Here is a 16,878-nt window from a genome sequence, read left to right on the forward strand (position 1 = left end):
AGTTTCGGACCCTTCCTTTTGGGTTGGCTATAGCGCCACAGATGTTCATGAAAGTTATGGTGTTAGTGGCAGCGACACTCAGTAGGGATGAAATCCTGGTGCGCCCGTACCTGGACAATTGGCTCATAAGGGCAAAGTCTAAAGTGGAGTGTCATAATTCGATTTGATGTGTCATACAGCTGTGGCAGCCGTTAGGCTAGGTGGTGAACCTGGCATAGAGTCACTTGGAGCCGTCCCGATTGTTGGAGTATCTGGGAGCTCAGTTTGATTCCCAAGTAGGGAAAGTTTTCTGACCTCGGAGAGGGTGATCAAGTTGCAAGCTCAGGTGCTTCGACTTCTGCAGCTTTCAGTTCCCAAAGTGTGGCACTATTTGCAGGTCCTGGGTTCTATGGCTTCTACACTGGAGTTAGTTCCATGGGCACTTTTATCCCATTGGAATGTGCTCTGAGGAATTTTAGATTCCTTTGCCGCTTAAGGGGACGCCAGGTGCAGTCTCTTATGGTGGCTGTCTCATCTCGATTTGGAAAAAGGGATGGACTTGGAAGTGCCGGACTGGATGGTAGTGACCACAGATGCTAGCCTCAGAGGTTGGAGGGTGCAATTTGTCAAGGAAGGAACAGCCCAAGGTCAGTGGTCGCCAAAGGAGGCTTCCTGGTCAATCAACCAGATGGAGACAAGAGCAATCTGCAAAGCCTTTCTCACCTTTCTTCTGCTCATTCAGGGACATACAGTACGAGTGTTCTTGGACAATGCAATGTCGGATTCATCAATCGCCAAGGTGGAACAAATGGTCATCTGGTGGCACAGGAATTGTTTATTTAGGCGGAGAGGCATCTAGCAGTAGTGGCAGCATCTCACCTGGCCTGAGTGGACAATGTACAGGTGGACTATCTCAGTAGATAGCAGTTGGATCCAGGGGAGTAAGAGTTGTCAGCGGAGGCCTTTGCCCTTATACAGGCCAGATGGGGTAGGCCAGAGATGGACCTCATGGCGGTTCCAAGAAATAAAAGGCGGATCGGTTTTACAGCTGCTGGAGGGAGGTAGGCTCAGAGGGCAGAGACACCCTGGGTTCAACAGTGGCCGATATAGCTTCTGCTCTACATATTCCCCCACATGGCCTCTCATAGATCGAGTGTTTTTTCGCATCTAACATCATCCAGGCAGGGTGATTCTCATGGCACCAGAGTGGCTGTGCTGGCCATGGTTTTCAGATCTGGTTCATCTTGCTATAGATAGTCCCATTCATTTGGTCCATCTGCATGGTATGTTTTAGCAGAGACCCATCTTTTTAGACCTGGTGGATTGCTTTTGTCTAGCAGTTTGACTTTTGAAAAGCGATGTTTTTTGCTTGAAAGGATACTCTGAGCCGGTGATTGCGACTTTGCTTCAGGCAAGGAAGCCTTCCATGTCTTTGGCTTATATCCGGGTTTGGAGAGTATTTGAGTTATGGTGTTCGCAGAAGGGCTACAGCCATTGCATGTGGTTGTTCCTCAGGATATAGCCTTTTTGCAAAGCAGATTAGCAAAAGGATTGGCCTATAATTCCCTCTGAGTTCAGGTGGTAACTTTAGGTTATCTTCAAGGTAAGCTGCCGGGAAGACCATTGGCGTCTCGTCCAGAGATCGTGAGTTTTTGGAAGGGGGTGAAGCATCTGCAATCTCCAATCCAGAAGATGTCTGCCCTCGAAACTTAATCTGGTCCTTTGAGTTCTTTGTGGTCCTCCATTTGAACAGATTAGAAGGGCTTTTTTGAAGGATCTTACCTTGAAGTCCATTGTCTTGCTTGCTATTTGTTCAGCTAGGAGGATATCAGAACTTCAAGTGTTATCGTGTAGAGACCCTTTCCTATGCTTTTCGGAGGATGGTGCATCGTTATATACAGTTTGTTCTTTTTTGCTCAAGGTTGTTTCCTTTTTCATCTCAACCAGATAGTGGAGCTGCCAGCCTTCCCACATTTGTCACCCGATACTCCACTTGAGAGGGACCTTTACTTATTGGATGTGCGGCGAATTCTCTTGCAATATCTTAAGGTGGCGAATGCTTTTCAGAGATCAGATCTTTGTCCTGTTCAGTGGAACAAAGAAGGGAATAAAGCTTCCAAGAACACGATTACAAGAAGCCTGAAAGAGACGATTGGTTCACCCTATATCTGTAAGGGTCGGTCAGTTCCGGAGGAGTTGTGAGCGCATTCTGCTAGAGCGCAGGCAACCTCCTGGGCGGAGTGTCAACTGATTTCTCCGCAGGAAATCTGTCGAGTGGCGAAATGGTCATCACTTCACACTTTTACCAAACATTACTGCCTAGATGTGCAGGCGTCAGAGGAGTCTGCATTTGGGGAGAGTGTGTTGTCTGGTCTTTCGAGTTCCTGCCCAATATAGAGGGGCTTTGGTGCATCCCACTTATCTGGACTGACTAGGGAATGAACAGAAAAGGAACATTGGTTCTTACCTTCTAATTTTCGTTCCTGAAATACCACAGATCAGTCCACAGACCCATCCCTTTTTGGCTTTTTCAAATGATGATATTGCTAAAACAGTTTGTAATCATATGCAGATTTACTAAGATTGTACTTAGGTTATGCCTTAGAGTTGCTAATTATAATCCTTGTTTTGAGCAGGGGGTCCTAAGTTTTAGGGGGCTCCAACTTTCTCTACTTGTCCAGAGTTCGGGTTTGATGGATTGGGACATCTTGGCTTGGGTACAGGTCAATACTGAGGGACTGCGGGTAGCATTCTCTGTTATGTAAAAGTGCCTGAAAAATTGTTATTCTCTGCCTCCATCTGCTTGTAGGGTTGCAAAATCCATTTGTCTGGACTGATCCAGTGGTATTCTAGGAATGAAAATTAGCAAGAAAGAACCAATTTTCCTAGAGCCTCATCAGCATGGCATTTGCTTGTGATGAGCGCTATTAGCGAAGCGCTAGTTTGGTCGCGTTAATGCCCTTATTACATAAGGGTTTATAGACTCATGTCCAACCTCAGATTAACCTGTGCGCTAGCCTGAGCGCACGGTATTGCATCAACTTGTTAGTTTGTGCTTTCTTTATCTTTGCATTTCTTTCCTCCTCTGTCTCCAAGACCCAGGCTAAACTTGCGCTTTTTCCTCCTCCCACTTTTCCGTCCACAGGAGCCAGGTTAAGCTTGTGATTTTTTTTCTCTTTTTCCTCCTCTCTCTACCCCAGGAAGACAGGTTAAGCTCATACTTTCTTTTTTTTTTTCCTTTCTCTCTCTTTCTCCCGACAGGACACAGTATATTTTTTCCTCTATGCCCATGCTTTCTAGCGCTTGTCCTTATTTATTATTTCTCTCTTTCATGTGTATACTCTTATGCTTTCTTTGTCTGTGTGACCTTGTGCTTGCTTTCTTCCAATTATTTGTATGCTCGTTTTTCCATGTGCATTTGTTTGTGTTTTCTATCTCTACATGTGCTCTTTCTCTTGCTTGCATGTGCTTATGAGTGCTCGCTCTCTCTCTCTCTCTCTCTCTCTCTGCATGTATGTACACTCGTTCTCTCCTCTAAGAGCAAGTTAAGTTTCCTGGTGCTAAATCTTTCTCTCCGAGGACAAGCAGGAAGGTAGACCTAACGCATGGGTGACATAATCAGATGGTGCCCCAATGCAGAAAACTTGTCAAAGTTTCTAGAACTTTGACTAGGCGCACTGAGCATGCCCAACATGCACTATACCATGAGTCCATGTGGGGTCCCTCTCCAGTCTTGTAACAGAATTGTAATTAATATAAAATAGGAGGAACCCAACTCCACGGGGTGGCGGGAGGTTTTCAAGAGGAGTAACATGCTGCTATCCTTTTACAGGTAAACTAATCTGCTTTCTCTGAGGACAAACAGGATGGTAGTCCTCACATGGGTGAATTCCTAGCTAAAGGCTGTTCCCCAACACAAACAAAAGAAAACCAATAGACACCCAACCAAGTGTCAACGGGCACAACACGAGTGCTGTTAGTAACAGAGGGAGAGAGAGCCTGAACCCAAATAACGGGCCCTAGGCAGGAGAGCTGGGCTCTACACCTCAAACAAACAGGTTCCGAAGTTCAGACTGGCCAAACCTATCCAGACATTAATGAGATGTGAATGTGTAGGGAGAACTCCATGTCGCAGCCTTGCAGATCTCCTCCACGGGAACTACTCGCAAGTGGGTCACCAACGCTGTCATAGCTCTGACAGAATGAGCCTTGACATGACCCCCAAGATGCAGTTCCTCCTGGGCATAACAGAAGGAAATGCAATCTGCCCAGATAGAAGGCTAAGGCATGCTTGCAGTCCAAACTGTGCAGTGCTCGTTCACCTTGGTGCGAATGGGGCCTGGATAAAATATTGGCAGGATGATTGACAAGTTAAGATGGAAATCTGTCACCACCTTAGGCAGGAATTTAGAGTGGATACACAAACCCTCCCTAAGGCCTAGAGTTCGCTGACCCTGCACACTGAAGTGACCACCACTAAATATATGATCTTCCAGGTCAGGTACGTCAGGCCACAGGTGTGTAGCAGCTGAAAAGGAGCTTTCGTCAGCTGAGCAACACCTGGTTGAGGTTCCAAGACACAGCGGGAGGCCTTAGGGGAGGCTTTAATTAAAGCAGACCCCACATGAAGCATACAACTATAGGCCGTACTCCTATCCCTCAAGACTATGCTTTCTCATGCTGCTAACTGCTGCTCCTTTGCTATTCGCTACAGTTTCTTGCAGCGCTGAGCATGGAATTCCTCACCTCTGTCTCCTTTGCTGTCTCACTCCTGTGCTGGATGATGCAGAGCTCTGTTCTCCCTTTACCTGTGTTCTCAGGAGAGAATCTCCTTCTGGGTCAGTCTTGTGCGCAGGGCATCTGCTGGGCTGGGCCTGTGTGTACTGTTTGGCTTCATTGTGTGCCATCGAGATGTGGGCAGAGAGAGCCTGAAGATGCTGCAGAGCCTGCAGGCAAGACAGGAGGAGCTTCAGCGCATCCTCCGGGAGACAGGTATCAATACCAAGAGGCATGAGAAGGCCCCAGGGCAGGGAGAGGGATAAAGGGAGGAGAAAGACCCAGGTTTGGAGGATGATATCCATGGGGAAAAGGAAAGGTGAGGGGGTGAGGAGAGCAAAAACATTCACAGGTGTACCACCTGTTCCTAAACCTGTAGAGGAGAATTACTTTATTTCTGAAATAACTACCCTGGGACAGCAATATACCCATTGTCTGGATAACATATGTAAAACAAAGAGCAATGAAGCATGGTTGAGGAGGGAAGAGGCTTATGGTTGCTTCTGCAGTAGGGGCTGTGATATGACTCCTTACCACTTGTGTCTCGATTGCAGAGAAGATATTGAGTAAAGCAGACTTGGCTCCACCAAGTGATGCTTTTTCCTCCAAGGTTCATGCAATGTTTGTGGATTCTGGAATGAAGGAGAAATTGGGTAGCCAGGAATTTTCAGCCGAACCACAAGACAGCAATCCAGTTGGTGAGTGTCCCAATCACAGGTGCCCACAGCTAAGGAGACTGGTCAGCTCCTGACAGGTGATGCACTTCTTGTATTTCTGCCTTTCCTTCATCCTTGCCTCCCCTTCTTTGTGGCCCCTTGTTTATCTCAAGACAGAGGGCATAAGAGAGATTGAGGACTGTGCCTTTAAAGAAAAAAAAAAGGCATTAGTTGAGGTTTTCAGAGTTGCTCCTGGTAAGAGAGTTTAGCAGGGCAAGCCTCCGGGGAGTGTCGGAAGTGTCGGGTAGTATTTTTAAGTTAGTTGCACTGTCTGTCAGTCACGTGGTGTATTTAGGATGGTGCCCACGACTCAGAGCTGGAGAAAGATGCTGCACTGCCTGCAGCCTTTGATTAATGCAGGCAGGAAATCCTCAGTGGCTGTATAGGGAGTGCTTCACAGTCATGAAGAGGAGTGCCAGACAGCAAGTTTATGAATGCCTCAGTTTTGACAGATATTCTTCCCAGTGTTCCTTTTTTTTGGGATCCTTTATATTTCTTGAATGCTGCTCTTTTTGCCTTTATTTTTTCAGCCAGCTCCTCTTACTCTTGTCTACTTTTCTAACATATAGATTCATTACCTTTGTAATAACTCCTTTTAACTTAGCCCACTGTTGTTCCACCTCACCCATTTTCTTCCATTCTTCCTCCAGGTCCATCCCCATTTTGACAAAGTCTGTATTTTAGAAATTCTCAGGTCTTCGTGTGACTTCTCTGTGTGCTATTTGCAAAATCAAACGACACAGTCTGATAATTGCTGCTACTCAGGTGAGCCCCTACCCGAAAATTATAGACATTTACCACCATTGGTGAGCACCAGGGAGAGTATTACACCGTCTCTCACGGGTTCCATTACCATTTGTTTAAGCAGAGCCTCTTGAAGGGCATCCACTATCTTTCTACTTCTCGCAGATTCCATAGAAGAGATATTCCAGTCCACATCAGGAAGATTAAAATCTCAAATGAGCAGCACTTTGCCCTTCTTTCCCACCTTTTGGATGTCATCAATGAGTTCTCTGTACTGTTCTTCTGTTTGAGTTGGCAGCCTATAGATCACACCAGTAAAAATGGAAACACAATCTTTTGTTTAGGAAGGTCCACAATGCTGCTTCTCTACCCCACGTCCCTTGCAGTTCAGTTGCTTGTATATTGTTTTTGACATAGAGCTGCTACTCCCCCTTTTCTGTCCTCTCTGTCCTTTCTTAGCAAGTTATAGCCCAGAATGGCCATATCCCAATCCTGAGAATCAGTGAAGCAGGTATTGTAAGAGCAACAATGTCCAAGTCCGCCTCTACCTTTAGGGCCTGCAGGTCTGGGATTATGTTGCCCAGACTACAAGCATTTGTAGTCATAGCTTTCCAGCTGCTCTACTCAATTCACCTTTTCTGCTTTTTTGAATTGATCTTATTTCCTCTTCCCTCTTCCCATTTTGGTTGGGGGTGACATGCCAAATTCACTGGCCACCCCTGCTCCCTAGTTTTAAATGCCTGATAATGTATGATCTGAATTTTATTATTTTATTTATTTTTATATACAGATATTTGTGGCAACATCATACCGGTTTACAACATAATAAACATTAAAATTAGTAAAATACATCATTATTAATAAAATATACATTAGAAACATAAAAACAAAATTGCATTAAAAATAAAATCAAGTTATCCTAAAAATCATAAAATCATAAACCAAGTCAATAATGAAATAAAAATAAAAGCATTAGCTTAAGACTACTATATTTCTGCATTTGTCAACAGATCGAGGTATCAAATTTGGTCACGCGAATGCTTGTTGGAATAGCCAAGTTTTTAGTTTCTATCTTTTTAAATGTCTGCAAATTCGCCTCTAGCCTTAACTCTGGTGGTAAGGAATTCCATAATTTGGGTCGTGCTAGAGATAAAGCTCTTTCTCTTACGCTATTTAAGTGCGCCGGTCTGAGAGATGGTATTAGTAAGCCTATGTTTGCTGAACGCAAATTCCATTGTGGTGTATGGAAATTTGGAGCTGCATTGAACCATTCAATTTTGTCATTAAATAGCGTTTTGTGAATTAATGATAGAACTTTAAACTGACTTCTGTATGTGATTGGGAGCCAATGTAATTCTTTCAGGATTGGTGTTACATGATCATGTTTTCTACTATTCGTTAATATTTGTGCAGCTGCATTTTGTAGGAGTTGGTGAAGCCCAATAGATACTGGAAGGCCTAACAGAGCATTACAATAATCCGTTTTTGAAAAAATCAGTGCTTGTAGAACGTTCTAAAATCATTGGTATGTAAAAGAGGTTTTAGTTTCTTCAAGACTTGAAGTTTAAAAAAGCCATCTTTGATCAGCAAATTAATAAATTTCTTTAATTCAGTTCACCATCTATGATCACTCCTAAGTCTCTTACTTCATTGACTATAGCATACTTAGGCTGCACATTTTTATATCCAGTATTCTGTCGTCCTTTTTATTGCATATTAGGAGTATTTCTGTTTTTGCTTGATTTAGAGAGAAACTCGTATGGGTTAAGAGCTGTTGTATAGAAGCAAGATATTTCCCATAATTTTAAAGAATTCTCGAGAGAGCCTGTAATAGGAAGCAATATTTGGACATCGTCAGCATATATGTGATAAATTAATCCTAGTCCAGAAAGTAATTTGCACAATGGCAACATATATATATGTTGAAGTGTGTTGCAGACAGGGAAGACCCTTGTGGTACACCAGTGTTAAGATCCACCTGTTCAGATTCAAATACTCCATTCTTTACTTTGTACGATCTATTTTTTATATATGATTCAAGCCATTGAAGTGTTGTCTTTGATATACCAATTTCAATGAGCCTATTTATCAGAATTTCATGATTGTGTCAAACGCTGCCGAAATGTCGAGCATCACTAAAAGATATAATTGTCCACAGTCCAGTCCTCTAAGGACTGTATCTGTGAGGGAAACAAGCAGGGTCTCTGTACTGAAAAATGTTTTCACTTAGCAATCTCTTTCCTGCCATTGACAAATGTAGGCCATCCTTATCATATAATCTCTTATTGCTCTGTACACGGCCCCAGCCTCCAATGTATCCAAATCCCCATTCATTACACCAGGCTTTGAGCCAGGCATTAAAATTCTCTATGTGGCATAACCTTTCCTTTCCCTTTCCATAAACGGGTAATACTTCTGAAAAGGCAATAGTCTTTTGTCATGTGTCTAATCTTTTTTTTCCCTAGATTTTTAAAATCGTTCTGTACATTATGGACACCATTTCTAGCAAGGTCCTTGGTCCCCAGATGGATAATAACATTGATATCAAAGTTCTTGCTTTCTTTTATAATTGCGTTCAACACCTGGTTTGCATTTCTATTAGCTGAGGATCCTGGAAGGCATTTAACTGTTGTGTCCCCATCAAAATGAGTTCCGAAATTGATTCCTTTGATTGAATCTCCCAAGAGAAACCACTTTCCTAGCGTGTAGACAGATGGATTTAGGACCAGTGGGTTTATGCTCCCCTGCCAGCAGATGGAGATGAAGCAAGCTGATGTCACTGTATACATAACCCTGCAGTGACCCCCAGCCTGCCAGTATTCTCTGTCTCCAGCAGATGGTGGACGTGCATCTCCCTATAGGGATTGATTTGAGTTTTTTGAAAGGAGAAATTTGAAATTCTAAATTCAAGAAAAGAAAGCCCTGCTTTCCCCCGGTGATACCTAAAGGTCCCTCCCCCAGCTGAGAATTCCTGAGGCGATTTCCATCATCCCTCAGAGGTGTGCCTTGGTCCGGTAGCTGGGTTTCCCGACATGGACTTAGCTTCTAGTTCATCTGAAAGGCAGCAGGTGCAGGAGGCCAAATGCAGTGGGGATGGCAGATGTTTAGCAGGTAAGGAATAATTTTCTTTTTTACCTGAATCAGACAATTAGAGGGGTTTCAGAACTTCCTCCGGTCTCCGTTCTTGGCATGCCAGGCCGACGTTCGTTCCCGTTGGGGTTGGGGAACTGGGCAGCCTGGTGGGTTGAGCGGCTCCTGGTGGGCTAAACCCCGCACTTAGTCTTGTTTCTTGCATTCCACGTGGTGGGCCGCAGCAGCCGTTTTTGCGCGCTCTTGTGTGTGTTCTGCCCTCTATAGGATGTCTGTGTGTACAGTGTGTTGGCTCTGCACACGTGCTGTGAGCTTAGTTTTTGGGCGCACTTTTTACGCGCACAAAACTTTTTTATGCGCTTATTTTTTGGGCGCATTTCATTTTTGAGCGCAAGCCGTTCTGACACACATTTACTGCAGCGATGGCGCCATTAAGCAAGATGCCTAAGTGTCTTCCTATTTGTATTGCCTGTCATGTTAGAGCTTCTCAGCGTGACCTGGCTTCTAACCTATGCCAGCTCTACTCAGATGCTGAGAGAGAATTGTCTTCCTTGAATTTTGCTAAGCCTGGCTCTTCCCATTCTGATGATGGGTTGGTCATGGCCTTGACTGGGGGGATACCAGATCTTGATTCTCCCTTGACTGGCTCCTCCACTGGCAAAGGCAGTTCTCTGGGACCAGATCCAGTTCCTTCTGGGCTTGTTCTGGACCCGGCTGCTTTTTCTTGGGTGAAATTTTTTCAAGGCTTACAAGCCTTTCTTCAGGTGCAGTCCTCTGCTTCCCCCATTTCTGTCCAGTCAGACCCTCAGCTGGTGGCTCCTCCCTCTTCCAGTTCTATGCTTAAGCACCAGGGCTCGCCCCAGCTCCCTGTGGGTGTTCCCGACAGGAATCCGGATGGCACTGATGATGAGATTGATCCGGATTCCCTGGAAGATGGGAAAATTCCACCAGGGCTGGAACTGTATCGAACCATGTGCGGTTCTTTCATAGAAACGAACTGCTGGCCCTGATTTCCCAGACCTTGAAACTGCTGGGTGTGCCTGGTTCGGATGCTATGTCAGCTCTGAGAAAGAATCCCATTTTGGTTTCCTTACTTAAAGCCTCTTGTTTTTTCCTGGTGATGGATGCCATCCAGGAATTGATTGATCTGGAATGGGATGCCCCAGAGGCAAATTTTAAAGGGAGTCTGACATTGGAAAGCCTGTACCCCCTGGATCTGGCTGTGAGAGAGCATTTGCATTTTCCCAAAGTGGATGCTCTGGTAGGTGCTGTGTCTAAGCAGACAGCTATCCCCGTAGAGGGAGGAGCAGCCTTGAAAGATGTACATGATAGAAGGATTGAGGCTATTTTTAGCAAGCCTTTGAGGCAGTTGTGATGAATTTACAGATTGCCTCCTGTTGCTGCCTTTTTAGCAGATGCAGGCTGCGATTTGGTCCAGACCTCGGCCAGAGGAGTGGCTTTGGTGAGAGCAGCCAAGCGTCAACTCTTGTTGCGAAATTGGTCAGCTGACACAGCTTACCAAGATGCCTTTTAAAGGCTCGCTCTTGTTTGGGAGCGAGTTGGAGAACCTGGCTAGTAAGTGGGGCGAGTCTCCGATGCCTTGGTTGCTGGAGGTTAAGAAACAGTTACAGTACCCCTTTAGTATGAGAGGTTGTTTCTGGGGTTTCAGGTGTTTTCATCTGTACAGAGGGACAACCTTTCAGCGGACTCAGCCTTTCGGTAGGTCTGTCCTTTCATCCCTGGCAACCCAAGAGAGGAGTGGGTCAGGTGGTGAACCTTCCCAATGAAGGTTTGCCGACCCACCTTCCAGAACAGGAAATAGGGGGACGTCTCTCTCTTTTATCGGAGGTGGGTCACGATCACATCGGACTAGTGCAGGGGTCAGGAACCTTTTTGGCTGAGAGAGCCATGAACGCCACATATTTTAAAATGTAATTCCATGAGAGCCATACAATATGTTTAAAACTAAATACAAGTAAATGTGTGCATTTTATGTAAGATCACACTTTTAAAGTACAATAAGTCTCTGAAAATATTACACCAGGCCTTAAGACACCAATACATCTCCTATTAGGAAAACGGACCAAGTCAGGCTGCTATAGAGTCCTACACAGAAACTACACGCCAGCAGAAAACCTCACCTGAATCACGTGCTGTCCCTCACCCAACATAGAATAAAGAGACCAAAACGCATAACAAGAAGCAAGCAGAAAAAACTGAATTGGAAACTGCAACAAGCCAGAGTCTCTGTATGCAGTGTAACAAAGGAAAAAAGAAACATCACCCATCCTTATAAAACAAATCAAGAAATATAAAATCATCAGCTGATGAGTGGAATATCCAATAATTAAAAACTCATATAAAACATTTCCAGATACCAACAAAATATTTCAAAATAGCAGACACAAAGACCCAGTAATGAAAAATAATAAGGATACAAAAATTTTTTTGCTCTGCATACCTGGGAAAGTTTGATATCCAGTGTCCTGAGATTGTTCTGAATTAGCAGGAGGCAGGGTGGTTTGCTTAGAACTTTCTCCTCTCTGTCACATACCAGCGCTCTCTCTCACACTGGCTCTCAATGACACACCTATACACACATGCTCTCAGTACTCACATATACACATGTTTTTTCTCTCTCGCTTATATAGGCTCTTAATTACACATTTACACACATGCTGTCTATCTTTTCACGCTTACACACACACACACAGGCTTTCAATCACATAAATACATGCTGTCTTTTTCTCTCACACACAGACTCTCATTCACATGCTTACAAACATGTCCTCTCTTTCTCTCATTTACACACAGGCTCTCAATCACATACTCACATGCTCCATCACCTAAACCAACTCTCAATCACACACAGACACACATGATCTCTCTCTTACTTATACACACAGGCTCTTAATCATACATACACATGATTTCTCTCACACACAAAGGATCTCAATCATACACACATACTCTTTCACACAAACTTACATTCATGCTCTCTCTCATAGGCAGGCTCTCAATCACAGACATACTCTTTCACATATACAGGCTCTCAATCATTCACATACATGCAATCTCTCACTCACACACATGCTTGCTCGCTCATTCACTCTCTCTCTCTCCCCCACCCCGGGAACTCGTGGCAGCAGCAGCAGCCTCCTCCCAACGCTAACCTCCTTCATTTTAAGCCCTCGCGGAGGAGGAGTCCCATCGGCCACGGTTGAAGCTCTTCATTTTCCTCCGAGCTGCGCTGCAGTCTTCTTTTCGTCGGACCGACGCAGACCACACTAGCGTGGCCTCTTCTTGCCGCGCACACACCCAATGCTCTCCACTTCCTCTTCCGGGCCGCAGGGGGGGGGGGGCGGGAAGAAGAGACCATGCTGATGCCGGTGCCGCCGACTCCAGCTATTCTGCTGCGTTCCGCCCGGGCTGACAGCATTTTAAGCCCGGGCGGAGGAGGACCGGGGAGCAGCTGGGTCAGCGGGGGACTGGAAAGTGTGGCGACACTTGTCTGCGAGCCAGATGCAGCCCTCAAAAGAGCCATATCTGGCTCGTGAGCCATGGGTTCTCGACCCCTGGACTAGTGGGTCCTAGAGGTGATACGCAAAGGGTATGCACTGGAATTTCGCAGTATTCCTCAGGATGTGTTCATGGTGTCCCCTTGCCATTCTCCGCAGAAGAAGCAGGCCATGGCGTTCACTCTTCAAAGGCTCCTCAGACTGAGGGCTGTGGTTCCGGTGCCCACGTCTCAAGAACATAGGGGTGATATTCCATTTATTTTGTTGTGCCCAAGAAGGAGGGCTTCTTTTGCCCCATCTTGAATCTCAAGAAGGTCAACCGTCATTTGAAGGTGACTCATTTTCAAATGGAAACCTTACTCTCTGTAATAATGGCGGTGTAGTCGGGGGAATTTCTGACCTCCTTGGATCTGTCAGAGGCTTACGTTCATATTCCCATTCAGTTGGAACACAACACTTTCTATGCTTTGCAGTGTTGGGGCACCATTATCAGTTTCGGGCACTGTCTTTTGGTCTCGCCACCACTCCCAGAACATTTTCTAAGATTTATGGTGGTGGTAGTGGCGGCCTTGCGAAAAGAAGGAATTCTGGTGCACCCGTATTTGGACTGGCTGATTCGAGCAAAGACTCAAGAAGAGAGCCACCTGATGAGACACAAAGTGATCTCCTTATTGCAGGAGCTCAGTTGGGTAGTGATCCTGACCAACAACAATCTTCAATCATCCTAGTCATTGGAGATTCTGGGGGTCCGGTTTGACACAGGACCCCATACGCCCAACGGTGTGGTTCTACCTACAGGTACTCTGTTTGGCAGCTACCCTGGAAGTTGTGCCGTGGGCAAGGGTGCATATGAATCTTATTCAGTGCTCTCTGCTATTTCATTGGAACCCGCAGTCTCAGGATTATGTGATTCGGCTACACTTGACGATGGAAATCTGCTCCCGCCTCCAGTGGTGGTTGCAGGAAGATCATCTGAGAAAGGAAGTTCCCTTGACCTCTCCAGTCTGGTTGGTACTCACAACAGATGCAAGTTTCCAAGGTTGGGGGGGGGGGCTCATTGTCTGGAGTTAACTGCCCAGGGGCGCTGGAATGCAGAAGAGTCCTGCTGGATCATCAGTCGTCTGGAGACCCGGGCGGTACAGCTGGCATGCTTACAGTTCAGCAACAGGGTGCCGAATGAAGCGGTTTGCGTGATGTCAGACAACGCGACAATGGTGGCCTATATCAATTGCCAGGGAGGAACCAAGAGACAGCAAGTGTTGTAGGAAATAGACCAGCTGATGGAATGGGCAGAAGGTCATCTACAGATGATCTCGACCTCTCATACTGCAGGAAAAGACAAAGTAAGAGTGGACATTTTCAGCAGGGAGAGTCTGGATCCAGGAGAGTTGGTGGTGTCAGTCAAGGCATTCCAGCTGATTGTGGATTGCTGGGGCCTTCCGTTCCTAGACCTGCTGGCGACTTCTCGAAATGCAAAATTTCTTTGCTTCTACAGTCGCAGGAGAGATCTGTGGTCCCTGGGAATAGACGCTCTTGTACAGGTCTAGCCGGAAAACTGGTTGATTTATGCCTTTCCTCCGTGACCTTGCTGGGCAGGATAATTCACAAGATCGAAGGTCACAGGAGGGTAGTAATACTAATGGTGCTGGACTGGCCCAGGCATCCGTGGTATGCGGATTTGTGATTACATGGATCTACTTCAGCAGGGGCCAGTTCTTCACTAGGATCCAACTCGGTTATGTTAAGTGGCTATTCCTCTGCAGTGATTGCCACTTTACTCTGCACTTGCAAGTTCTTGGCTTATATGTGGGTTTGGAGAGTTTTTGAGGCCTGTTGTGAGAAGCAGGGTGTTTCTCCTAGTTCAGTTAAGATCCCTCTCATTTTGGATTTTTTTTTGCAGGATGGATTGAATAAAGGCTTGACTCTTAATTCCTGAAGCTGCAGGTTGTGGCTCTTGCCTGTTTCAGAGTCTGGTGAATGGTGTTTCCTTGTCATCTCATCCTGATGTGGCCCTTTTTTTTTTTTTTTTTTTGAAGGGAGTGAAGCACCTTAGACCTCCCTTGAGCTTATCTGTTCCATTGTGGAATCTTAATTTGGTGATGAACCTTTTGGCAGGCCTTACATTCTGACCACTGAATAGCCTTTCCTTGTGGTTGTTGACTTTGAAGATTGTGTTCCTGGTGGCTATATGTTTTAAGCGTTGGATTTCTGAGCTGCAGGCATTGTCTTGCCGGGAGCCGTTCCTTCGGGTGACTCCGGGGGTGTTGCAGCTGCGTACTGTTCCATCCTTCTTGCCCAAGGTAGTCTTGGACTTTCATTTGAATCAGTCCATCTCCTTGCCATCCCTGGATAAGGTCAGGGATGCAGAGGAGTTTTGCCTTTTGCGCTTCTTGAATGTTATGTGTCTTATCATGTGGTATCTGAAGGTCTCTGAGTCTTTTCAAAAGACGGATCTCCTGTTTGTTCTCCATGGCAGGAGTAAGCAGGGCGCTCCGGCTTTGTGGGCTACCATAGTTCGTTGGATTAAGGAGAGGTAGTCATGGCCGCATATGTGGATGCTGGAAAACCGTTGCCTACTCAGGTTAAGGCTCATTGCACTAGGGCTCAGTCAATGTCATGGGCGGAGGTTTATCCGGTTGTCTTCCGTCGATATCTGCCGATCTGTGGCGTGGTCCTCCTTACACATCTTTTCCAGGTTTTATTATCTGGATGTGCAGGCCCGGGAGGATGCAGCCTTTGCACGTGCAGTATTGCCTGGACCGCGGGCAGCCTCCCACCCTTTTGGGGAGTAGCTTTGGTACGTCCCACTGGTCCTGAGTCCATCTGTCGACACTAAGGAAAATGAAATTATCAGGTAAGTAATTTCTTCATTTCTTTTATGGCAATTTGATCGTGTTGAAGGTGCATTGCATGCCTGTTTCCCTTTCACACCTCGTTTCATATTCTGTTACTTGGACTTCATTTTCCAATGCACAAAATGTAAGGTGGGAGCGAGTGGGTCTCTCTTCATCACAGGCCTTATTCTGCCAGATCCCACTGTAATCCAGTTATTCCTAGGAGATTGAATCTTGAATGTCAGACTTCTCTGTGGTAGTGGGGATGGATACTCAGGATGCTTCAAAGCTGGGGAAACTGGGTGTCTAAGTCACAGATCTTGTTCTATCGGAGCCCATTGTAAACCATTTATATCTGGGTTTATGAATCCTCAAAGTTGGGAGAGAGATTCTGGATGCTGCAAGGGAAGGAGTGGTTATTTGAATCTTGTATAATATCTCTTTCAGGAGTATTAGCTCCCTGTTCATGTCAGACTACCAAAGGCAAATTAGACAACCCTTAGTTCTCCAAAGGATAGGCCTTCGGATATAAGCTGCACAATTGTTGCACTGAATAAAGGACATTTTGCTAATAGTGACTAATAAGCTAGTTGAGAAATAAAGCAAACAATATTGGTAATATACACAATAAAAATTAGATTAGACAGCCCAAGCAGGAGGCTAGGAGCAGTGCTGGAACCAGGTGAGCTGGCCTAGAATTTTATGTGTAACTGGTCATCAATAGTGCTTGGCTTAATTACCCCTCACTGTACAACTGATTACACCACACCCAGAAAATCCAGTAGGTAGAGCCCTGTGTTCCTCTCTTAAAATCACACAGGGTTTTCAAAAAGACTAGCAAAATATATTACCACAACATACCTGACAGACAGACAGTAAGAACCTGCAGAAATAAGCTTATTAATCATTGGACATATTTTTTGTTATAATATTCAGCCACACACAAGACCGAAGTAGAACAGGAGAATTAAGCAATGTCTATTAGAAAACAGCATTCCTGTTCATACCCAGCTCAGACCAGACTCCTGGGTTTTGACTCCCTTCCAGCAGATGGAGACAGAGAAAGTTTTATTGACACTGCCATATAATCTGGTGTGCCACCTGCAGTCCCTCATTTCTGTGTCTCGAGCAGATGGTAAGGTGTAAATCCTGCAGTCTAATTTAAAAAAAAAAAAAAGAAAGATTTTTAGGATTGGAAGTTGCTAGTCCCTGGTGATGCTA

The 16,878-nt window shown here is 45.3% G+C and overlaps 1 protein-coding gene across 1 annotated transcript in view; it reads left to right on the plus strand.

Annotated features, from left to right (window-relative positions):
• Window positions 1-16,878, plus strand: part of LOC115094525 — a 60,682-nt gene that overhangs the window by 32,559 nt on the left and 11,245 nt on the right. The window contains exons 6-7 of the mRNA XM_029607663.1: window positions 4,800-4,971; window positions 5,310-5,453. Of these exons, the coding sequence (XP_029463523.1) occupies window positions 4,800-4,971; window positions 5,310-5,453 (316 nt within the window). The remainder of the gene's footprint in view (window positions 1-4,799; window positions 4,972-5,309; window positions 5,454-16,878) is intronic.

The sequence above is a fragment of the Rhinatrema bivittatum genome, chromosome 1, assembly GCF_901001135.1.
Source record: "Rhinatrema bivittatum chromosome 1, aRhiBiv1.1, whole genome shotgun sequence".
Lineage (NCBI taxonomy): Eukaryota > Metazoa > Chordata > Amphibia > Gymnophiona > Rhinatrematidae > Rhinatrema > Rhinatrema bivittatum.